The sequence below is a fragment of the Camelus dromedarius genome, chromosome 2 (genome assembly GCF_036321535.1).
Source record: "Camelus dromedarius isolate mCamDro1 chromosome 2, mCamDro1.pat, whole genome shotgun sequence".
Taxonomy (NCBI): Eukaryota; Metazoa; Chordata; class Mammalia; order Artiodactyla; family Camelidae; genus Camelus; species Camelus dromedarius.
The window spans coordinates 71,310,722-71,336,040 of NC_087437.1; the positions used below are offsets into that span (position 1 = coordinate 71,310,722).

The 25,319-nt window shown below is 36.0% G+C and overlaps 1 protein-coding gene and 1 non-coding gene across 4 annotated transcripts in view; both read right to left on the minus strand.

The window, feature by feature from the left end:
• The window catches only part of GRAMD1C (GRAM domain containing 1C), an 86,708-nt gene that overhangs the window by 13,950 nt on the left and 47,439 nt on the right, over window positions 1-25,319 (minus strand). For 2 of the 3 annotated variants that reach the window (XM_064495168.1, XM_031455526.2), the window contains 5 exons: window positions 20,245-20,363; window positions 17,238-17,370; window positions 14,035-14,194; window positions 5,479-5,616; window positions 463-581 (listed from right to left, as the gene is read on the minus strand). In XM_064495168.1, coding sequence (XP_064351238.1) covers window positions 463-581; window positions 5,479-5,616; window positions 14,035-14,194; window positions 17,238-17,370; window positions 20,245-20,363 — 669 coding nt within the window. Of the gene's footprint in view, window positions 1-462; window positions 582-5,478; window positions 5,617-14,034; window positions 14,195-17,237; window positions 17,371-20,244; window positions 20,364-22,835; window positions 22,914-25,319 lie in introns of those variants that run through there. The other variant, XM_031455537.2, reaches the window with a different exon arrangement.
• On the minus strand, window positions 5,918-6,019 carry LOC116155877 (U6 spliceosomal RNA). Its single transcript, XR_004139780.1, has one exon. It is a non-coding gene; the product is annotated as a U6 spliceosomal RNA (small nuclear RNA).

Below are 25,319 nucleotides of genomic sequence, written 5' to 3' on the forward strand. Positions count from 1 at the left end.
CTTCCACAGCATCAACTCCTACCCAGTCCTGCTTCATCTGCACCCCTCCCCCAAGCCCTCCCTCCACCACCATCCTCTGTCTTGTCAGATTACTTTTAAAAGAGATCCTGGACATCAATATAAGTTCACCCATAAATATGTCAGGATATCTCTTTATAAATTCTTCAGTATATCCCTTTAAAAGATAAATAGTCTTTTCTTTAAAATATAGCTACAATACCATTATTGCACATAAAAATGAACAATTCCTTAAATCTCAGAAATACATTTTTACAGTTGCTTTGTTTTAATCAGGATTGGGTTGATTTAGCTGATATACTTCTTAAATCTCTTTTAAACTGCAAACAGTTTCTCCTCCTTGCCATTTATCTGTTGAAAGTGTCCTGTAAATTGGTGACTATGACAGGCATCTTCTCTCTTCCCACATGCAATTCTTTTGAAATACCAGCAGTGTAGACATACCTGCTTTTCAGTGGCAGTGGTGCACTTTCCAGTTAGTGGATTATTAAGGACTATATTGTAGGTCATGGTTCTCAGTTGGTCACCTCCAGGTTCTACATTCCAAGGGGTAGATACTACATCTAATCACAGCAAATATAAAGAGTTAGTTCTAGAAATTTGAAGGGTATGGCTTATAATGGAATCAAAGAAGAAGCTTTGAATTTTTTAAATTTTTATTCTTGAGCAGTCCTAACTTCCCTGTAAGTGTGTTATTAGTTTAAAATTACACGTTAGGTACTCTTCTTTTATGTGACATATACCCCATCTCTGATTCATTTACTTCTGAACTATTGTCTGTTAATACACTTTTTTTCCTTTTCTCTGGAAGATAAAATTAAAAGTCGTTTCACCCGTAGGCTTCTTTGTAAAGTTCCCTGTACCTGTGAAGAGAAGTAATGGTGCTGGCCTTATCTAACAGACACAGAACGCTTCAACATTTCCAGTGCTGAGGACAAAACCCTGAAAGACATTTGTCTTTATACAGCAATATGAGCTGATCCCAACTTGTGGAGAAATCATGTCAATGAGAAATCACATAATGTTAATGGCTTATCTGCCAAGATCTTTAATCAAGGGGGGGGGCGCTGTAGTAGAAATAAACTATATAACCTTTTCTATATTAAGAAAACTATAGAATAATCTCTCTGTACTTACAGCAAGATCTTGGTCAAAATTTTCTTTTGTTTAGCTACAACACAGGGAGTAAAAACATACTTTGAACAGAAATATATCTTTAGGACATAGCACCAGACAGCAAAGGTCACTTAACAAGCTAGGAAAACATCAGTAACAGCATCATGAACTCTACTCAAAGATCTGACTCAATTGCCTAATGCTGTCAGCACAATGGACTTAGGCAATTAGTATGTTTGGCTGCTAGTCATCAAATCCTAAAACAAAGAAGCCTTTATCTAATTCACTGCCCATTACCAAAGGAATGAAGCAACACTTTATGATATATCCAATTTTACTCAACCTCTTTGATACAGCTAGGTCTAGGGATTTAATAAGAGATCTTGAAGTTGAGTTGTGCATATCTAGAAAAATTCTTCAAATAAATTAAAAAGACAACATCACAAACCATGGAATCTATGATAGAGAAATTGCTGTAAAAATGATTTATTTTAGGTGTGCAACAAAGAAGACACAAAATTAATTCTAAAACGCTTTTCAAAAGATCACTTTGGTCATATGTCAGCCTGTTTTAGAAAAACTATACAAACAATCCATTGTTAATCAGCAACAGAATTTAAAGATGTCATTGAATTCTGCCACTGAAACTGCACACCATTCATTCAACAAAGCAACTATCAACAAAGATAAAAGTGTCTCTTCCACTTGTATTTTCACCAATGTTACCAACAAGCCTATGGAATATCATGTGCCAGAACATCATCTAACAAAATTTTGGACTAGTCAAGCCCCCAATACCTAGGTAAAGCTCATCATGATACAAAAAACTGGGGAAGAAATTATAAGGAAAAATGGCAACAGTATACAAAAAGACATATGCGCCATTTTGATATAATGAGTTGAAGTAATTAAAAGCAAGAATTGCATACAGAATAAATAAACAACAAGGTCCTACTGCATAGCACAGGGGAACCATATTCAATAACTTGTAATAGCCTATAAAGAAAAAGAATATGAAAAAGAATTATATATATAACTGAATCACTATACTGTACACCAGAAACTAACACAACATTGTAAATCAACTATACTTCAATAAAAAGAAAGAAAAGAGAAAAAAGCAAGATCTGCAGAACAAGTAATTTAAGAATCCTCTCATGTAATTAAGTTTTAAAATTGGTGAATCTTCACACCCATTAGGATAATTATTATCACAAAAAAACTGAAAATAAGAGTGTTGGCTAGGATGGGGAGAAACTGGAACCTTTATGCATTACTGGTGGGAATGTAAAATGATGCAGCCATTGTGGAAAACAGTATGGCTGTTCTTCAAAAAATTAAACATAGAACTACCTTATGAGCCAATTCTACTTCCAGGTATATTCCCAAAGGAACTGAAAGCAGGGACTCAGATACCTGTATATCAGTGTTCACAGCAGCATGACTCACAATAACTAAAAAGTGGAAACAACTCAAAACTCCACTGATATATGAGTAAGTATACAAGATGTGGCACAGACATACAATGGTATAATATTCAGCCTTAACAAGGAATGAAATTCTGACACATACTACTACATGGATAAACCCTGAAGACACTATGCTAAGTGAAATAAGCCAGTCACAAAGACAGAAACATTGTAAGATTCAACTTACATGAGGGTACCTAAAGTAGTCAAATTCGTAGAGACAGAAAGTAGAACGGTCATCGGGAGATGCAGAGAGGGGGAATGGAGAGTCACTGTTTAATAGGTACACAGTTTCAGTATGGGAAGATGGAAGAGTTCTAGGGATGGGTGATGGTGATGGCTGCACAACAATGTGAATGTATGCTTAAAAATGGTTAAATAGTAAATTTTATGTTATGTACATTTTATTGCAATAAAAAAAGACTGGTGAATCTAGGTAATAGGTATAGATTTTATTATACTATTTATGCAACTTTACTCAAGATTCATATTTTTTCAAAAATAAAAAGTTGAATAAAAAGACTTAAAATTGAGCTTTGAATGACAAAAGTAGTGTCAAACAACTGTAAGCAAAGATTTAAAAGAATATCAATTTAAAAGCTCTCTAACTAAAAAAAAAAAAAATCCAGTAATAGCCATGTTAGTGCTGCAAGTAGGTTAAATCCACAAATAACTGACTATACCAAATTTTTTTCATTAAATTCTTAGTATTTTTTAAAGGAAGACTTTGAAACCCGTTCTCAAGAAATAAAACTTTGATAACCAGGTAACAGGTTCAGAAGATAGCATAATGCTGTGCAGTCATAAACAGATTATCTCTTTTGGGGCAAATCCTCTGACTAATTCTAGGTCTAACAGCAACTTGTCTGGGAGTGTTTATACTTGGGATTAGCCAAAGCCATTTATAACATCAGATAGCAAATAAAGCTATTCAAATTGAAGCTAGATATGCTATCAGACACCAAATGCAGCTGTGATTCAAAAAACAAACTTCATTTAGTATCATCGTGGAATAACATACTAGTTCCTTGAGGGCTTTTCAGCCATAAAAATGGCAGTGCAATATCAACAGTCATCATCTTAGAAAATTAAGAGAAATAATGTATCAAACGCTTCAAATACCAAGTTCTTCAGGTAGACATGAATAGCAAGAAAATACCAAATAGATTCAGAACAGATATAACAAGTTATAGGTATACTACTACATATAAAATAGATAAATAACAAGGACCTACTATATAGCACAGGGAACTATATTCAATATCTTGTAATAACCTATAATGGAAAAGAAACTGAAAAAGAATATATACATATACATATGTATAACTGAATCACTTTGCTGTACCCCTGAAACTAATACATTATAAATGAATTATACTTCAATAAAACATTTTTAAATAAGTTAAGTATAAGCTACTGAGTGAAAAGAAAGATTTATAGCCCTCAGGTATTCCACATTTTTAAAATTGGAAGAACAGCAAAAATTAATGACTTCTGAAAACATGGCATTCTTAATATAATCACAAGACTCAATAGATACCAATTAGAAATTGTTTTGCTACTCTACTATGAAAGTAAGGAAAAAATTTTTTTGTATCTAGAATCCCTATCAATGATGTAATCTATGAATATGTAGCTATGGTTACATAAACCTTTCAAATAAAGGAATAATATCTAGTGGCTAATAAAATGGCTAGATTATAAACTACATTTAAATTGATCCTAGAACAACCTTCTCTTTGACTATGTCAAACAACTCAGCTCATACGGATCTCTGCTAGTGCAGTTGTCAAATTAATTTTATAGAGCAAGCTAAATCATGTGCTCCCAAAGTTTATAAAATACCTTGAAATATTTAGGATAAATTCAATTTCCAATTAATGACAAGTTTATTTGAGATGTTAACCAAAACAGAACTCTGAACATTTAATCAGTGAAATCTCTTTTATAACTGATTTCCTAACTGGAACATTTTTGGTAGTTTCATTAAGGTAGACCATAGACATTGCAATCTCAAATCTCCATGAAACTGCACAGAGAAAACACACACGTGTACCACTACTCAGATCAACTTAGGGAACTTTACCAGTATCCCAAAAGCTCCTTCCCAGTCTTCACCCACCCAGATTCCCACAGCAGTTAACTACTGTGCTGATTTTATTTCCATAAATTAGTTTTGCTTGTCTTTGAACTTTGTACAAAGAAATGATGGTATGTACTCTTGTGTCTTGCTTCTTTTGCTTAATAACAGCAGTATATCTGTAAGATTTACTCAAACTGTTATAAGTAGTAGCAGTTTGCATTTTTTCATTGCTATATAGAATTCTTCCATGTAAACATACACAATTTGTTCATCCATTCTATTACTGGTGGATATTTGGGCTGTTTTGAGTTTGGGGGCCATTATAAATAATGCTGCTATGAACACTGCAATACATGTCATTCAGAGTACATGTGTACCTGAAGGATACATATACCTAATGAAAGACTTGCTGAGTCAGCTTTAGTAGATACTGCTAAACCATTTCGCAAAGTAATCGTACCAATTTATACTCTACTAGAATCTAATTGTTACACAGTGGAACCCTTTTAAACAGGGTTCAACCCAAGTGAACTGCTACGTTAATAAATAAAGGGAATTTTAGTTCTCAAAGTGTCTGAACTTAATTGTAGGTAGGATCTGAGTGATTGAACAATTATACTATTTATATGTGCATTTAGCCAAAATATCTAAATACTAGTTTATACATCACCAAAATAAGATCAAAGCCCGTCTAATTTTTCCCGACAACATAAATCAATTTATACACGCTCAACCCACTAAGGATAATAAAATTCTCCCAAATTTATCATTAGACAAAAACACAAGACCAACCTATTATATTTCTAGAATTGGAAAATCTCTGCATAAAACGTGAACTGGTGAAGAGCAGTGCAAACATCCTCTCAGCACTGATATGAAAAACACGGTTGATATAAAGTCTTCCACGAAGATCTTTCTCGGGAATATTTTCTGGAGAAACAAAAAAAACAGAACAAAAAGGGAAGAAAATCAAGTAAAGGTAATTTCAAGGTTTTGTTTTATTTGTTTGGGAGCACAAAATGGTTTTTAAATGTGAGTACAATGATCAGCACATTAGAGGACTATTAAAACTATGGTTGGTATTACATACATGTGTACTCTATATAACTATACATAAGGATGTATAGCAATTAATATGTATATGTATATGATCAATATGTCAGTCATCAAAACCCAAAAGATACAGAAATATTTAACTTGAATCATATCAAACTCCCATAATACATCATTCAAAAGAATATCTCAGGAATTTGTGCATCATCCATGTGCAGGGGCCATGCTAATGTTCTCTGTATCATTCCAATTTTAGCATACATGCTGCCAAAGCAAGCACTCAAAAGAGTATTTCAAAAGTGACAAGGGCAATACTGAGACACACAGGGTGGTATCTGCCACAGCAATTAGCAGGTACTATTTCTGAATGCTCACATATAAAATCACGAATGGCTCTAATATCTTCTGCACTCACTAACTTACTAGCCTGAATAATATTTCAAACTTGACTTAAAGCTCACTCCCCCAAGACAAGTATCACTGTATTCACAACCTATTCTCAGTAACACACATTAAAAAAAAATCCTTCCAGAAAGTATCCTTCAAAGCTAAATAAAGCCCAGTGGAATATGACATTCTTCTAAGAACCTGACCGATAATGATGCTGAAAGTTCTTGGTAGTGAGTGAAGAAGCAACAGCTGCTCACCTCTCCTCATATTCCCTGGAAACACTATATAAAATAGCCCATGCATCTGTGATGCTCATCATATGTCAGGCATTGTGCTAAGTGCCCTGCAAGTATTCACTTATCTCATCCTCACAGCAGTCCTGTGAGATAAGAGGAACGAACATCTTCATCTCCATCGTATAAATGAGGAAACTGAGGCACTGAGAGAGCTGCCAAAGCTCCAAGGCAAGTAAGTGACTGACTTGGAACCTGAATTCACTCCAGCTCCAGAGCACACAAACAACCTCTATTTTATACTGCAAGGAGTTTAACTTAGAAGAAAAGAACAGAAAAGAAAAGAAACAGGACAGCTAGGAATAGGAGCCTGGTAGAATACAGGAAATAGAGTAAAGCAATCCAATGTGAAATTTCAGTGGTTTCAGGACTGGAATTATTGATTATTTCAAGGATTATGCCCCATCAGTACAGAATAAAACTGTGACAAAAGCTCCTCATATTTCAGAACTCAAGCTCTAAGAATTATCTGTGTCAAGCGTCTATCCACATTAAGCCATGGAGGGCAGTCTCACAGTAAAAGGCAGTGGTCTACGAATCAGAAAAACTCTTCTAGCTCTGCCTTCCTTCACCCCACCTATTGCTTTTTCTCCTCCGTGAAATGGTTTGTGTCTCCCTATTTTGCTGCAGGTGCAAAGAACTTAGGGATCTCAGGTAGATATTGATTCACCTTCTCCCTGCAACAATACTATGTGTAGGCAAAAGCTCTCACTGCAAGTAATGGCTCCTTTGGCATAGAAATGAATCACTGTAACAAGGTAATTTGCTAAGGTTCTGTGAGGTAACTTCCCAGTTAGGCTTGAGAAATAGCTTTTTCTGACACAGAAGTAATATACGTACATTGTAAAAATAATTCATATACTCAGAGAGAGCAAACAAGTATAGGTGGGTCTGTTGATCCTGCCCATCTCCTTCACAGAGCTCATCCTGACTTGTAATTATACTTTTATTGGCTTAGTGATCTGCTTATTGACTCTCTCCTGCACTAGACTCTAAGTTCCATCTGAGCAGGGACCATGTTGATTTCAAACACCTAAGTACATTATGTGCTTGGCACACTGTAAGTGTTAAATAACTTTTTTAATGAATAAGTGACTATTGAAAACACTAAAAATATCTGAGGGTCTGTTTTTATTTATAGGACTTTGAATTTGCAACCATGTTTTTTCTTTTATTTTTTTAAATTAATTTTAGATGTACAATTAACTAAATGAGGCTTTATTCCTATTTTTTCCAGTAATGTCTTTTTCTGTACGAGGATGCAGCCCCAAATACCATGTGGCATTTAGCTGTTATTTCCTTAGTGTTCTCCAACCTATTGACAGTCCTTCACTTTTTCCTTGTTTCTCAGTGGCCTTACATATCAAAAAAGTCCTGGTCAGGTATTACAGGGAATGTCCTTCAATTTGGGCTCATGTGAGGTTTTTTTCATGACTAGACTGGGGTTTGGATCTTGGGGAAGAAGACCACAAAGGTGAAGTGCCCTTCTTCTCAAACTCAGAGGGTACACATAACAACATGATTTATGACGATGTTAACCTTAATTACTTGGTTAAGGCAGTGTCTGGCAGGCCTCTCCACTGCAAAGGTACTATTTCCCCCTTTCCATGTTCTATTTGTTAGAAATGAGTCACTAAGTTCAGCCAATACTCAAGGGGAGAGTTAAACTCTACCTCCTGGAAGAGGGAGTGTCTACGTTTATCATTTGGAACTCTTTAAGGCAGACTCGTGCTTTCTCCCCCATTTGTGTATTTATTTAATCATTTGGATCAGTGTGGACTTGTGAATAGTTATTTCATACTTTAGGTTATAATCTAGTACTAGCACTATTCATTTTGCTGCTCACAGTTTTTTTAATTTGGCCATTAGAAGCTCTTTCAGGCTGACTCCTATGTCTTTCTGACATGCCTCTTTTTTCCTTTCACAAGCACTTCTTTCTATTCTGGCACGACGAGATGTTCCAGGCTCATATTGTACATTCCCCATCCCAGCCCTAGAGGCAGCCATTTCTCTAAGGAGTCCTGGAACGTCAAAAGTTTAAGTTTCTTGTTCACATTTAAGAAGGAAATAAATTACACTCATATAAGTATTTCAGTACAATATCTTCTATTTCATTTAAACTCCATTATTAGATAAAATGTTCTATATCATGACATAAAAATATAATTTGTGGTATCACTACCAGAAATTAACAGTAATACCTTTTGTGTGAAAATTTGTTCAAGGAAGTAAGGATATAAAATAAACTATTTCCATCTGGAATTATTTATTTATGAAAGTCATGGTACTTTAAAGCCTCCTATGCAAGTAACATTACCAATAATATTGCTGGAACATATTAAGCTAACAGGTGGCATTTTAAATGGGGAAAGGAACACCATTCAACCCAGTAGGAGGTTGCTAACTATTTCCAATAAAGAAATACTATTTCAAACATATCAATTTGAAAGTGACCAGGCAAAATGGTAGGAAAAGTGAGATAAGTTTGAGAAGGATGTGGACATGAATAAAACTGAAACCATATGCTGACAGTGTTTTAAGGGTACATGAAAAATGTACTAGGTACGTATGCAAGGAAATGTACTGGGCAGGTAATTTGGAGTTTAATTGAGTAACTAAGGACATACAACTTATCTTCCATTTTCTAAAAACTGGTGATCTGCTGTCTTTTTGACTCAGATTGAGGGCTTTCTTTACACCTGGAAGACCAAGTTTAATTTGAGAGTTTTGTTCAAAACCCTGACTTGGGTAACTGGGTCATAGTTACCTGGTTTAGTCTCATGGCGGCTTCCCCGACATGCAAGACTATCCCATGGCTATTTCTCTGGGTTTCCCCAAAGGTCTACTTGTCCTCACCTTTATTAACTCATAAGCACCACCTGATGCTTCCTCTTTGTGTGGCACTGCCTCGAATTCACCTTGTTTTGCCAGCCATAGATCGTGGATTCCAATTTCACTCCTCTGAAGTGCCCCTCCATAATCTCTGCCTGAACCAGCTTCCATTCTCAGCAAAAGTGACTTTATTTAGGGAACCTTGTCACACCAAGTTCTAATCCTAGCCATAGAAAATTGAATTTAACTTTTGTGTTATCATGACCTAGCCCAGGTGTCTCATGCCATAGGCCAGTTTGTCAGCTTCCACTTAAGGCTCTACCTCCTGGGGCAGATGTCTCAGGCTATCCACGACATGATAGAGCAGGGCAGGTGAAGACGTAAATCCTGACAGCAACACAAACATTATACTGGTGGAAAACACACTCATAATTTCCTTGTATTAGTGGATGTGGATACATTGTGTCAACTCATCTTCATTTGCCAGGGAAGTCCCAGCATCCTCTCAGATACTCTGAACTCCTCCCCCAAACTGGGCAAATACTTAATAAGCTCAGAAAAGCCTATCAGCAACAACCCTCCAGAAAAATAAGGTTCTGTAGCTCATTCTGTGAATCATTATATATCAAAGTTCTAAGTTAGTAATACGGTTTAACAGATTAGAACACAATGCTTAGCATTTTGTTCAGGAGCTGGAAGCCAAGAACCTATTTCTGAAAGTACAGGAATATCCCTAAAAAGCGTACCCTTCCATCTTCGTGGGTTCTATACTGCCCAGTGTAGCATAAGAACATTAAAAAAAGAAGCAGCCAGTCAAAGCAGATCCTAGGCTAACTTCCCCTCTCTGGGCTTCAGTTAAACTCCACACAAAGGGACTGGGCTAGGAGTTACTTCAGCTCTCTCCATGAGGCAGTTCCCGATGCTCTGCTTTGTGAGTCCTCTCAGGGACATGTGGGTCTAGAGCGAATCTCTACATCAAATAGTCCAGAGATCACAGTCTATGGGTGGTAGAAAGAAAAGAGAGAGATCCTCTTATTTTTTCATTCTGCCTGCTCACTATGGTACATCCAAGTACTATCATTTTAAATAAAATGATGTTCAGTTTAAAATAGTCTGCCATCGAGGCACGAAGCAAGACACTGTGGAAAACAGTATGGAGATTCCTCAAAAGACTAGGAATAGACTTACCCTATGACCCAGGAATCCTGCTCCTGGGCATATATCCAGAAGGAACCCTACTTCAAAATGACACCTGAACCCCAATGTTCATAGCAGCACTATTTACAATAGCCAAGACATGGAAACAGCCTAAATGTCCATCAGCAGATGACTGAGTAAAGAAGATGTGGTGTATTTATATGATGGAATACTATTCAGCCATAAAAACTGACAACGTAACGCCATCTGCGGCAACATGGATGTTCCTGGAGAATGTCATTCTAAGTGAAGCCAGAAAGAGAAAGAAAAATACCATATGAGATCGCTCATATGAAGAATCTAAAAAAAAAAAAAAAAAACATAAATACAAAACAGAAACAGACTCACAGACATAGAATACAAACTTGTGGTTGCCAAGGGGGTGGGGGGGGGTGGGAAGGGACAGACTGGGATTTTAAAATGCAGAATAGATAAACAAGATTATACTGTACAGCACAGGGAAATATATACAAGATCTTGTGGTAGCTCATAGCAGAAAAAAAATGTGACAATGAATATATATATGTTCATGCATAACTGAAAAATTGTGCTCTGCACTAGAATTTGACACAACATTGTAAAATGACAATCACTCAATAAAAAAAAGTAAAAAAAAGGTGAACGACGAAAAAAATAATAATAATAAAATAAAATAGTCTGCCATCTACCTAGTTCCCTCTAAATCCACATACACACGTCCAGAATTCCTAGTATGGTTTACTTCTTCTGACTTTTCCCATTGTCTCCCCAGTTCATTGACATGAAGTGTCTTCAGAACCTCACAACATTCAGAAGGTAAAAATTAAATTCATTGTAACACCCACTTAATATGATAAGCCTGAGATTTTGGAACCCGCTTAGGGAAAGCAATAGGAGAGTTCGATTGCTTAGCTAATGATAATCTAAGAAGGAAAAAAAGGTCTCCTCATACACCTTTAAGAAAGCCTCCACAAACAGAAGGCTGAATGTTACATGGGAGGTCTTACTACTGCAAAGCCAAAGGGGTGCCAACAAGGAGCAAAATGTGATTGGGGCTCATATGCAACACAGAAACCACATCGCTACTGCTCTTTCTTTATTTCTAGATTTAGACAACAGCTTATATGAGTTTTAATGTTAACTTTTAAGTAACTTACCATTGATGTTAATTTTATAGATACTCAGTAAAGAAACTAAGGATTTTTTTTAAGGACCATTCTTATAAAAGAGAAGGTGAGGGGGAAACAAATTCTTTGTTTTGGTGTCACTTACGTGTCTGGCCACTGGGTGCCAGAGCAGATCTTCCTATGGTTAGAGACTCAGCCAGGCAGGGGATAGCTAATTCACACCTGCTGCTCATCAGCGGCCAGGACACTAAGAGCGGCTAGTCATTCATGGTGCTCAAGCCTTCTAAAAAAAACTTCCTCTCAACTATCTTTTCAAAAGAACTCAAAAACTGTCTTCTTAATGCATTCTATGATTTTTAGGAACTATTCAATTTTTTTTTTCTGTTTTTGAGAGTGTGGATTTGGTTTCCATCAAAGATACTTCAGTATTCCCAAACCAAGGTTGAACCTGATTTGGATTTGATTTTAGACTTGGACTTGATTTGGATTTGATTTAGATTTGACTTGGATTTAGTTTTGGTTTTCATAGATTTGGTTTTCACTAATAGTAATAAACAGACATCAGGGGTTCCCAAACCAGATCTAAGCTGAATAGTAAGTGGACTAGCAAGTACAATCATGTCGGACAGGTCCAAACCACAATAAGTCCCCGTTACTAATACTCTGGTAGAAATATTAAAATAACATGCTGGTACAAAAGCAGGTACAGCAAAACTCCACTGGCATTGTTCCCTTTCCTGAAATTTGAATGTAGTCAGTCACTGCCCTGGTTCTTGATCTTTCCCATTGTCTCCTCGCTTCACTGACTTCAATGTCAATAATCTTACAGCTAAAAAAAAAAAAAAAAAAAGATTCCTTAAAATGTCCATTTGATAAGCATGATAAGCCCCAGGCAACTGGTTCTAACTTAGAGAAAGTAAAAAAAAAAAACATGATTTGAAACTCTCTCTTTTGTGGTTAAAGAAAATAGTAAAATTATAGTGTTACACTATGCAGATTTTTATGAAGATTTGTCTCCCCTGGCAAAGTAAACAAAAGCAAAAATAAACAAATGGGACTACATCAAACTAAAAAGCTTTTTCCACAGCCAAGGAAACTATAATCCAAAAGAAAAGGCCGCCTACTGAATGGGAGAAGATAATTGCAAACAATACATCCGATAAGGGATTAATATTCAAAATATACAAAGAACTCATACGATTCAACAGCAAAAAACCCACCCGATTAAAAAATGGACAGAGGGCCTGAGCAGACATTTTTCCAGAGAAGATATACTGATGGCCAATGGGCACATGAAAACATCACTAATCATCAGGGAAACACAAAGCAAAACCACCATGAGGTACCGCCTCACACCTGTCAGAATGGCTATTATCAAAAAGACAGCAAAAGGGGGAAAGTATATAGCTCAGTGGTAGAGTGCATGCCTAGCATGCATGAGGTGCTGGGTTCAATCCCCAGTACCTCCATTAAATAAATAAATAAATAAATAAATAAATAAATAAATAAATAAATAAATAAATCTAATTACCCCCCCCAAAAAGGATTAAAAAAGATAGACAGCAAATAACAAGTGTTGATGAGGATGTGGAGAAAAGGAAACCCCGTGTATGATATCACCAACCCCGCTGGTGATAATGTAAACTAGTGCAGTCACTATGGAAAATAGTATGTAGGTTCCTCAAAAAATTAAAAATACAACTACCATACAATCCAGCAATTCTACTCCTGGGTATTTATCCAAAGAAAACAAAAAGACTAACTCAAAAAGATTATATGATACGTACCCCACTATGTTCACTGCAGCATTAGCTACAATAGTCAAGATATGGAAGCAACCTAAGTGCCCATTAACTGATAAATGGATAAAGAAAATGCACGTACATATACATTATATATATATAATGGAATATTACTCAACCACAAAAAAAGAATGAAATCTAGACATTTTGACAACATGGATGGACCTAGAGGGTATTATGCTAAGTGAAAGAAGTCAGAGAGAGAAAGATAAATACTGTATAATTTCACTTATATGAGGAATGTAAAAAACAAAATGATGAACAAACACAACTAAACAGAAACAGAATTCATAGATACAGAGAACAAACAGGTGACTGCCAGAGGGGAAGGGCGTGGGAGAGGAGAAAAGCAGGTTAGGGAGATTAAGAGGTACAAAGGAAAAAAAGTTTGCTTGTCCATTGCTACTGCTCCATCTCCACTGACTTCAGGTTTGGAATGTTAAAAGTTAACTGTGATGAAGATTTTCAAATTCCAGGCTTCTGAAAAGTAGAAATGACAGGTTAGACTTAGCAGCCCTTTTCCCCTATTTCCTGTTAACTTCCATCCTTCTTTGGTTCTTTATAGAGTGAGATAGTATCTAACGCAACTAAAGTCTCAAGCTGCGCACATGTAAGACATAAACATTAAAAGATGTAACTTAAATTTTACTAAAGGTTAAATAAGAAATTCTTTACCTTCATCAAAAGAATCTGAAGTGCTGCTTTTGTCCAAAGAAAGATACTCATTTTTATTCACATCCAGTGATTTTGACGGCACTCTACTTAACCTCTTCTCTGAAGTTAGTGAAGGACTCTTGGTCTGTTTTTCACTTTGGGGTTCCTCTTTCCCTAATCCCTAAAAGGCAAACAGTGAGATCTTAAATAATAAAGACATTTGGAAATACTGCTCTTTGAAAAATTTGTCTGCTATGTTTGCATTAAATTTCCAATTCAATTCATAAAATATTGGTAGATAGTATAGACCATTCTAAAGTCATCTTCTTACACATTATTGAACAGCAAATGTATGAAGAACATCATACAGAAAGAACTCACAGTTAACAACATGTGACTCATGTAAGTCAAAGGGAAAGGGGACAGAGTTAAAAATAACAGAACAGTCAGTTCTTTGGAGTGCAGTAGGGAGAGGAGTCAAACCCAGTTAGTTCCCCAGACAATACCTGCCCCATCATTTCAGAGGAGAGAACTCACCCATCTCTCAAGACCAGTAACTAAAGGGGAAAGGAAAAGAAAATAGAGAGAGAAAAGTCACATAAGAGTACAGTGTGGGAGAGAGAATTAAAAGGGAAAATTAATTTCACAGCAAACTCAAGAACACAGTTGCTTTGCTGTTAAGGGACTAAAGAATTGGGCATCAAAATATATTCAATATATAATGTTATCCATACTATCTGGGAATGGTTTAATAAAGATATGTCATTTCTATAATAAATTTAATGTTAGGCTTTAAAGTATGAATGCTACTGCTGTGTTAGTATTCAAGTAGAAAAGAATAGTATTATAATTAGGCTTAACAGAACAGTGTGAAAAATATACACTACACAGCAATGTACTTTCTTGTACTGCCTGTGTATAAGCAGATGAAAGAGAGCAAAAACATATATATAATCTTTATACTTCCTGCCCCAAGAGATCTTGAGCAGCACTGAACAACAGAAGCAGCTCTAGAGAGGATATCGGTTTCCACTGGCCACCGAGAAAGCAGAATAACAACTGGGACCCAGGACGCAATTTATTAAAGGATTATACTATCCTAGTCAGAGGACTGATTTTTTTCAAGCAGAGATTATTGCTAAAATCAAGCCTTGATTTATCTGGGATTTCCACATTACAAGGCAACATGCTTATTTAGCTGACCCAGGGCCTCTTTGGATGCTAAGCAGAGTAAGTTTCCACACATATTTCTCTTGTTTCTAATTAAGATACAGTTCCTATTGTAAAGAGCATGGACAGATACAGGAAAAGTAACAGTCACTATCTTTGAACGGCAGGCATCTGGACAATTTTTCTTTCTTTGTATACTTTTCTACATTTCCTGAATTTTCACAAAGCCTATTTATTTTATAACTTGAGAGAAACTTATTTTCTTCTTCAAAAAATGTTATTTCTAACTTTTTATTATTTACAACCTTGTTGTAAGTAAAAATGAAACAAAACAAGTGACATATGATATTTATGACATCTGAGAATCTTCCCTTACTGCTCTTGAATGCAAAAGGAAGGAAAGGACGAAATCTCTATATTATTTCTATTTCCCAACCTGAAAACATCTACGCTAAACATCAATGAATGTATAATCAATCTTAAAACATTAAATTACTCCTCTACATTCCATTCCCTTTCCTTAGAGAAAATATGACTTCCTTTAGGGACAAAACTAGAAGGAAGAACCAACAGGCTGACTATCCCAAGAGCGGGTACAGAAGACATTGTCAAAGAAGCTCTATGAAGGACTCAAGAAATCAGTTCTCAAAGTCAAACTTTTGTAGAAGAATGAGAGGACTGCAAGAGATCCCTTGTCCTGTTACCACCCCAAAATTGAGTGGTTTGGTCTTCTCAATAGGAATGTATAAAGGGATTAGCATTCAGAATCACCTCCCTTGCACCAGCAGTAAGTTCCTAAGGGTATCTTGAAGTTTTACATGAAATCTACAACACAAAATTCAACTGAGATAGATGCTTGATTGGTAAGCTGATAATCTGGTGGGCTTTCACATAAATATATTCTGTTTCAATGTCTTCCCAACATTATTTTCACAGAAGACACTGGGAGCTCCACGAGAGACGGTAGAAAAGGTCCAGTGCTGGCCACACACAGATTCACCTTCCATTATAATCTGCTTATGGTCGCTGAATACTTAATATGTACTAGGGGCTGTTCAAAGCACTTTCACATGTATCAATTCATTTAATCTTTATTTTAAAAAAACCTCCATGGAGTATTAGTGTCCTCATAGTTAAGAAAACAAAGGCATAGAAGGTTAAGCAGAGGTAGAATCTGAAGCCAATGCTCTGATCTAAACCAAGAAATGCAACATTGGCCCCAAACTTGCATCCCTAGTCAGAAGAACAAAAGCTGCACACTCTTGGCCCTCATGTGGTCTCTAAGTACCACTCTTCACTAAGAACTGTGGTTCATTAGGAGAATGGCTGATGCTAAGTCTGGGACAGAAGTGTACAAATTGTGCCTGTGACAAATTATGGTTCCAGAAAGAAAGGAAGCCATCAAAGATTACTGATTATTCCAAAAGGACAAAGGAGCCAACCTGAAGGGGCTCCTACTGGCAGAGGGGAAAAGCTGAGTATAAATAATAATAATAATAATAATAATAATAATAATAATAATATAATGACTTCAAGCGATAGAAACTCACCAAAATAAAAAAGTTAATGGGATTATACTAATGCTTGAATAAAATAAAGGAAAAACTAATTATGAAACCCAGTAATTAACTGGACGTGCCTGCCTTAGTCTTCACCTTAACAAGCGTCTGTTGTTACTCAAGCATGCTGCTAAGGGTTCTCATCTCCCCTTCAACACAGATTCTTTCCAGTATACACTCTACCTACTCAGAGAAAAATTCTGCTAATTACAACTTTCTCTACCCTATTATATTTTTAATGGTGTCTATCCGCCTTACAGACTGATGCTCAGGGACCTGTCTGGTAACTCTGAACCATATCCAATTCCGAACAGAACCACATCTCATTCCCATATAACCTCTGCTATTTACAGGCTTAAAACTCTTCACTTAAAATACCGGAGCAGTCTGACATCTAAAGTTTTTAAACATTTTGTATATTGCGTTTTTATTTGATCTTCCATTATGATGAGTATATGGCAGTATTAGATTTTAAAAAGGATATCATGCACTAACCCCTTTCGGTGGATTTCCATCGATTGACTCTGTTTCTGAAACCCGACTAATTGATTCACGGGTAAAACTGATTGACTTGGATAGTTTTTCATCTCTCTCCCCACAGTCATCCAAGCTGCTTCTTCCTGGACTTCTGTAAGAAACACACCATAGAAACATAAACAAGGTCACTGCCACGCAAATGACTGATGTAGCCTCCTCATCGAGGTCCTTTTCTGTAATAAAGCATTTTGACAACAAACGTTTTTTGTAATGTAACAAACAAGCTTCTACTTATAACAAAGCTATCTTCTTAAATCCCATGCAAATTGACTTCATTGCAAAAAATAATACATGCTCATAAAAGATTTTATAAGCTTCAGAAACCATTAAAAATTAACCAAATACAAGTGGCCATAACAGCAACTAATAAAATGAACATTGCTTGTTTAAATTTTAGTTGTGGACAATGAAGAATCTTCAAAAGGTGCAGGGTAGATATTTGAACTGGATGCCAAGCAGCACCAGAAGGCACTTTTAGATCTCCTTCCTTGGGATTCAGTCCCAGCTGCCATAGCAAATACCTCCCAGAAGTGGAAGCTCTTAATGTCTGAGCACAGAGCCCATTCACATTCCATGCCTCCCTTCTTGCTCTTCTCATTCTTATAACAGAAATTCCTAAGGCTGAAGAAACAGCTTTCAAGTAGTTATAGGGACAAGTCTATAATAAATGTCTTGGGAACTGCTTTTCCTCTTTCAAGGAGAAGAAAAAAGTATATTAAATAATAAAGAAGCACAATGGATCTAATTTCCAGTGTTCAACTCTACTGAGCAATTATTATTCCCATGCAATCACTGCTACATTTAGACTTAAAGCTCTTCTAAAATAAAGTAACAGCCTGACATCTTAAGCCATATTATCCTGAGGAAGAAACAGAAAAGCTAAAAAAGCCTCTCAACTCTGTTCTTCTCCAGTCAGTCACTCCTGGTCGGGCAGAATGGCAGGACTCTGAGGGAATCAAACAAACAAACAAACAAACAAACAAACAAAACCAACTCCTAAACCAACTAGACCACTAGCCGTGTGTCTGAACTTGAGGATTTTTAGGATGGAGATGGCTTATGGAGAAATAAAGAAAAAAGGAGGAAGGAGACTGAAGGGAAGATTGAAAATGAAGAGAAAGAAGATGGAGGCGCTGGGGAAATAAAGGTTTGAGACACATGTTTCAGAGGTTGGAAGAATAGGGGAAAGAGCAGAAGAGGGAGCAAGGATCCTGCACACCTTTTCCTTTTCTTTTTTTTTTTTTTTTTTTTTGATGAGGAGAGAAGTAATTAAGTTTACTTTTTTTTTTTTTTTTAATTTAATAGAGGTACTGGGGACTGAACCCAGGACCTCGGGCATGCTAAGCACACACTCTACCACTGAGCTATACCCTGCCCCCTGCACACCTTTTCTTAGAGAACATTCAGTCACCAAGAGAAAAGCTGGACATTGGAGTGTGTAGAGCAGTTGATCAAAAATATTTATTCTTTCTGTCTTCAAAGACTAGAAACTTTTCAAGTCAGCAAGGACCTTGGAGATCATCCAGATTAACTGCCTCCTTCCACAGATGAATAAAGTGAGGATCAGAACGGTTAAGCAATTTGCCTGAGGTTGCTCAGCTACTTGGTGGCAAACTCCAGACTAGAATCCAGATCTTCTTTACAAAAATGTTAGGTTCTCTGCATTATGTCAATTGCTTTTCTACCCAACTCCAGTACCTGAGAGAGGCTAGTAAACTTTACAAGGAGAGAAGTACAATTGAAATTTTTAACTTTAGAGAAAACTAATAAAATATGCATGTGCAACTGTGTAAAAAAGACTGTAAAATATTAATGCTGAACTGACACAATATAAATAGGATAATAGGATCAGCATAGCTAGAGGACTATCTAGACAGAGAAAAATTTTTGTACACACATGGAAACTTCAAAAGATTTCCATTTTAAGACTTACTTGCCACAGAATTTTTTAATAAATAATTTACATAATTTTCATTAAGATATAATTCATATACCATAAAATTCACCCTATTTAAAGTGTACAGTACAGTGGTTTACAGAGTTGTGCAGCCATCACTACTGTTTAATTTTAGAACATTTTCAACACCCCAAAAGAAACCCCATGCCCATCAGCAGTCACTCCCGGACCCTGGCCAACACTATGCTACTTTCTGTCTCTATGGATAATACTGATTCTGGACTCCATTTCGTAACAGTGGAATCACACAATATATGGTCTTTGGTGGCTGGCTCCTTTCACTCAGCTAATGTTTGCTATAGAACTGTAGTGTATTATCCTTAGCTGTTTTCATTGTTATGACCTCAATTACCACTGGACAAAATGCACTTTTATTTGTACAGGTTAATAAAAATGTCCACTCTTCCAAATGAATTCCCATCAGTCAAAAATAATCTCTCTCTGCTCTGAATTTTTCTGACATTATCTATTGCTCTTTTTGGCCCTTGTCATTTTCAACAATTATTATCACAATTATTTGCACTCCCTGTAGTGCTGTAAGCTCCTTTCATTAATGCTCTCAATATTTATTGAGTGCCAATTACATGACAAGCACTATGCTAGGGTATCATTGAGAAAAAGTCGTATTATCTTTGTATCCCTCTAAATACTGACCAGCTAATTTACTTTATTGTTATTTATAAGTGCAGAGATTTCACTAGGTACTTCTCCAGATCCTTAGTAAAAAGATTTGCTAACATCAAGCTTTAAGCAAATCCTAGGTGACAAATGTTACAAAGTTAACATTTCCTCATATGACCTGAATTTGCTTGCCAATTTAGCAAACTATTTTCTGTCCTCACCTTTCACTCATTCCACTACAGAAAACTGGAGAACCGGAGAACCGAGAGGCAAATTTCACCCAAGGGTGAATAAATAATTTGAAAGTCTCAATTAGTAAAATCTAAAATAAATCTGCTTTGATTAATAATAAATAAAATTTTAACATTTCAAAATGTTCTGCGGTACCTTGGCTGCACATTATCCTCAATCGATAGGGACAAGTTCTCCATCTCTTCAGCATTTAGGCCTAGCTCAGTGCCATAGTTCTGCTGGAGCAGCTGCCAGAATTCCTGTCTGGTCAGGCTCTAGAACAACAGAAAAGTCACACTGACCATCGGGAAACAACATAGTATATAACACAGTGAAGTCAAAATGACCCGCTGTGCAGCAACTGGTGTGTGGCTTTGGTCGTTACTTGACTTCTAGACATCAGTTTTCCGCATCTATAAAAAGTGAGTTAACAAAACCTATCTGGCATAGCCGATACTGAGAATACGTAAATGATGATTTTAAAGTGTGTAATAGAGTAACTACTGTCAATGTGAGGTTAAGACTTAAAATTTCCTTTCCATAAAATATTCTGTTCGTAGTTCCTGGCAACTACTAATCTGCAATTTAAATTCTGCAAGCCAATCAGTTTACCATGACCACTGGGTCACCATTCAGAGTTCTAATCATCAATTCAGAACCCCTCTTCTTAATCCATAATGTATCTGAATATTTTAACTCCAGTTAAAACCTCATATATCAATAAACTTTAAATTACATTTTTCTAAAATATAAAATGCAAGAGGTGAGAATTCAGAATATTTCTTTTGATTTACCTTTAATAAAGTTCAGCTTGTCTTTCTTTGTAGGTATCATATCACTATTAAATTATCTAATACAGAAACCTCGTGTGTTATAAAGCAAAACAAAAACAACAATAGTAATGATAACCATCGGTCTGATTCTTAGAAACATTTAGATGGTTAACACATGATTAAGCAAGGTAGAGGTAGGCAGCATAACACTTGAAGCAACCATTGGCAAGATTCTTTACATCCCTCATTCATTCAACAGACATTTATTCAGAACCTACCAAATGTGTCCCACCGCAGTAGATGCCAAGGAGGATAAAAATGATGTACTACTTGCTCTCAAACAACTTACAGCTGAAGAAACGTGAGAGACTTTTAAGTAAAAATTAAATATGACAAACTGTAACATTATTATGTACTAAAGTACAGTAGAATCAACATGATACAGAAGTCTAAAGGAAAGAAATATCACTGTGGATTAGGGTGGTCAGATAAGGCTTCACATTAGAGAAGGGTCTTCAGCTGAGCTGAAGGAAGGACATGAATGGAGGAAATAGAGAAACGAAGAAATTTCAGGAGAGGGAACCTACATAAAAATACAGAATAAATACATGATAAATATAAATAATATTTGTTTGGAAGTCAATGAGTAGTTTATCAGCCTAACTGGAGTAAAATTTTAAGTGGGGAAATAGTTGGAATAAATATAGAGAGATTTTACGGGGCTAAAACATACAAATGCCTTGAATTCCTCCCCGATACTCCCAGCGATAAGTACCACACTTCCTTTTTTCTTTCTCCTTGTTTGTCCTCTCTGTCTAGTAGCTATGGTATCTTTGTCTGTTACATTACACTATGCGACCTTCATTATTACATTTCATGGAAACTCAAAGACATTCGGAAGAAAATTCCTGCACTTTAGACTACTAGTTCTCAAATTCCTAGGATCCACAACAGTAGTTGATGAAACTTTAGATATTATTATAAGCATTTCAAAAAGTCAAAAATACCCAAACAGTTACCTACAATAAAGTTGTTCAAGCTAAGTAAAATGTCAGGCCTCTTTGTTTGGGGCTGAATTTTATTAACCTAGAGTGGTTATCTCAGGCTTAATAAACAATAATATTCTAACATTTTATTATTTAATATACACCGCTTATTTGGTGGACAAAAAGTCTTTTGAAGCATACTGTTCATCGAAAAAAAACTTTAAAAATCACTAGTGGTAGAGAAAGTTAAGGAACCACTGTCCTCGACCCTGAAGGTACACCCCTAGACATTTCTTTTCTGACTCCCACTCAGCAAGAGCCATTTGTGAGCTTTTTTTTCCCACAGTAGCAGTTAGCTCATACTAATAATTAACTCAATATTCCAAAGACATTATCTTTGAAGTACTTTTAGTGTCACAAGTGGATGGTTAACTTTATAAAGAGAAACAAGCAATATTTCAATATACTTGTGGAAGATTAATCTTTTATAAAAACTATTCTGAAATAATAGGTATCAAACTATTCCAAAAACAAACTAAAGCAAGTATATGGACAATGATAAACACTGAGACAGCTACCTAAGAGTGAAAGAAATAAAGCTTTTAAGTAAAATAGTAATAACAAAAATACAATTTTATTTGACTATGTAAGTAAATGTCTTAAATACTATCAAAAACTCTCAGGGGTTAATAGCACAGTACTTTCATTATACTTTAAAATCTATTAATTAAATATAAATAATGTTAATGGTAAACAAAATAGAACCCATTTAATTCAGAATCTTATAGATTTGCTGATTTGTAAAAATGAACTTTTCTACAAAATTGGCAAAGTGACAAAAATGGTTATTTACAGTCATGCTGAACATTCAAACATTAAAATATATACCGAGACTGATATTCACAATTCTTTCAATAATCACCAGCAGAGCCAAGGTTAAGTAACCATAAGAAACAACCTAAATTTTAAACAAAGACTGAACACTTACCTGCAAACAGCAGGAGGGAGGCCCCCCCCCCCAGCCCCCGTTCACCCTGATGAGCACTTGAACAAAATAAAGACAATCAAGCAGTAATCAGATAAGGCTTAAAAGTCAGATCAATGTCTGGCCCAGAAAGCTTTGTATTCTAAGCATGCTTGAAGTCTGTATCTGCAGCAGAGTTCCAAACATTTAATGACAACTATGTAGAATCACTGCTTCAATCTTCTAGTTTTATTATGAGAAGCTTTTCCTTATAAAAGGCTAGTTCTATTATAATTTAAAGCACATTATTTGTCACTTCCTGGTTTGTAGTATCAGCACTCTTTCCAAGGCTGCCAGACAGAATGCAGAATTGGAAGTTACACCTTGCTCTACAGGTTCCTAAAGCCACTCCTACTTGAACAGGGTAGGTAAACAGGGTTTTATTAAAGGGACAGTATCCAATTTTTGCAGTTCTACACATCAATTAGAAAAAATAAAATGCAAATGAAAATATCTTGCTTATGCTCAATTATGTAAATTGCCTACGCAATACAATTTTAACCTCGTTTTTTAAATTAAATATATTAAGGGTTAAATTTTCTTTTCCATGCTAATACTTCCTATTCCATTCTGGCAATGTCATCATTTCTTCATATACCACTTCTTCAGTACTGGCATCCTCATCAGATGCCTGCATTAACCCTTTACAACGATCAAGGACTGCATCTCTTGAGTACTGGAAATGGAACATCAAGAAATGGCAGGAAGAACCAGCTGTTCAGGTGGAGCAATTCCAGTAAGTATTCAGCATATTTTTCATCATTGAAAAGTTTACATCTTGATTATTCAATAATTCTTTCCTTTACAAATACTTTTTTACTTTATTCAGAATAACTTCCTGGCAGGGACCTGGACTATAATAAACATTGAGGAGAGTCCCATCTATCAGTTCTAATTTATTTCCCAGAAGAAAAATCTTCCTCTAAATGAAACATCAAATCTTGCCCTAATTTCTACCTAGCTGTTCCATTTAATTCAGTAAGGTGTATAGATAAGTCAAATGCTACCTGATGCACTGCAAGGATCAACCTTTTGGGGGAGGGGAAGGGTTGTTAAAACCTAATCATTTCATACAACAGCAGAATGAGGGACCAGAGTGACCCTGAAGGATACCACTTGCTCAAACTGAAGAGAGCACACGAGGGGGCTAGGTTCTACTCCCTAAAAACCAGTGCTTTTGACATATTATAGCAGTTCTCACTGACCGAAACCATAGATAGGTATCCTCACTCTACTACGGTAACCAAATAGCTATGAGAAAAATATACATTAACTCTACTGTAAATGATTTTATATACTTCTGCTAAATATAAAAATCCCTTATAGTCAACCACTGGATAGAGAGCAGAACTAAGCTTAATAGGTTTAAGAGGGAAAATAGAACCTAAGACTGGGCCCCAAGAGAGCCTGGCACACAAAGGCTGAGTAGGAGACGGGTGCCCAGCAAAAAAAAAGAACAAGGGAAATATCTGAGAGGTAGAGGCCAGTTCAGAAAGAATGATATGGAAATTAAGGGAAGAAGGTGTTTCAAAATAGAGCATGCGGTGGTGTGAGATGCTGCTGAAATAGCCAAGATGAGCTCATGTATGGCAAATGCAAGTGTGCAGAGGAGTGAAGCAGCACCTGGGTGACTAGGGGGACACAGGGAGGGAGAAGGAAAGAGTCCATGGGGGAGGGGCAGCAGCCAGGTCATGAAGAGCCTGTATGTCACGCTAAAGAACATGGAGTCCACAGTGTCAAAATATAAAAAGCCACCTTCTAGTTTCACATTGAAAAGTAACAAGTTCAGAAATGTGTTCTAAAAGATACACTTTTAAAATTACTATTACTTTGGAAACAACCAAAAGGACAGATGAGAGTATTAAAAAGAGATCTTTAACACAAAGAACTATATTCGATAGCTTGTAATAACCTATAATGAAAAATATGAAAAAGAATATTTATATATACGTAGAGCTGAATCATTATGCTGTCTACCAGGAACTAACACAATGTTGTAAATCAATTTTTCTTCAATTAAAAAAAAAGATCTTTAGGAGATTATTATAACGGTTCAAGCTAGAAACGTTGAGAGCTTTAATGACGGACATGGCAAGTTAGCAAAGAAGACATAAGAAACAAGGATGTACCAGGTTTCTGGCTTAGGTGACTGGGCAGGATGAGGCACACTTTGCTGACCAAGGGAAAACAGGTGGAGGGTTCTACCAACCAGAAAGGTTAAAAAATAGGAAACAATATATATGAATACAAATATTTCTATTCTGCCAGGCTAGTATATAGAAAATGGAACTTAAAATAGCTATCAATGTGCCTTTATTTTTTCCATTTAGGTCTGGCTGTTACACTTATTAGATTCATAGCACTACTGGAAAACTTCTAGATTTCCAAGTAATTCCAAAATCACTGGAGAGGGGCATTAGGAAGAGTAAGAGGATTTGATAAGGCTGA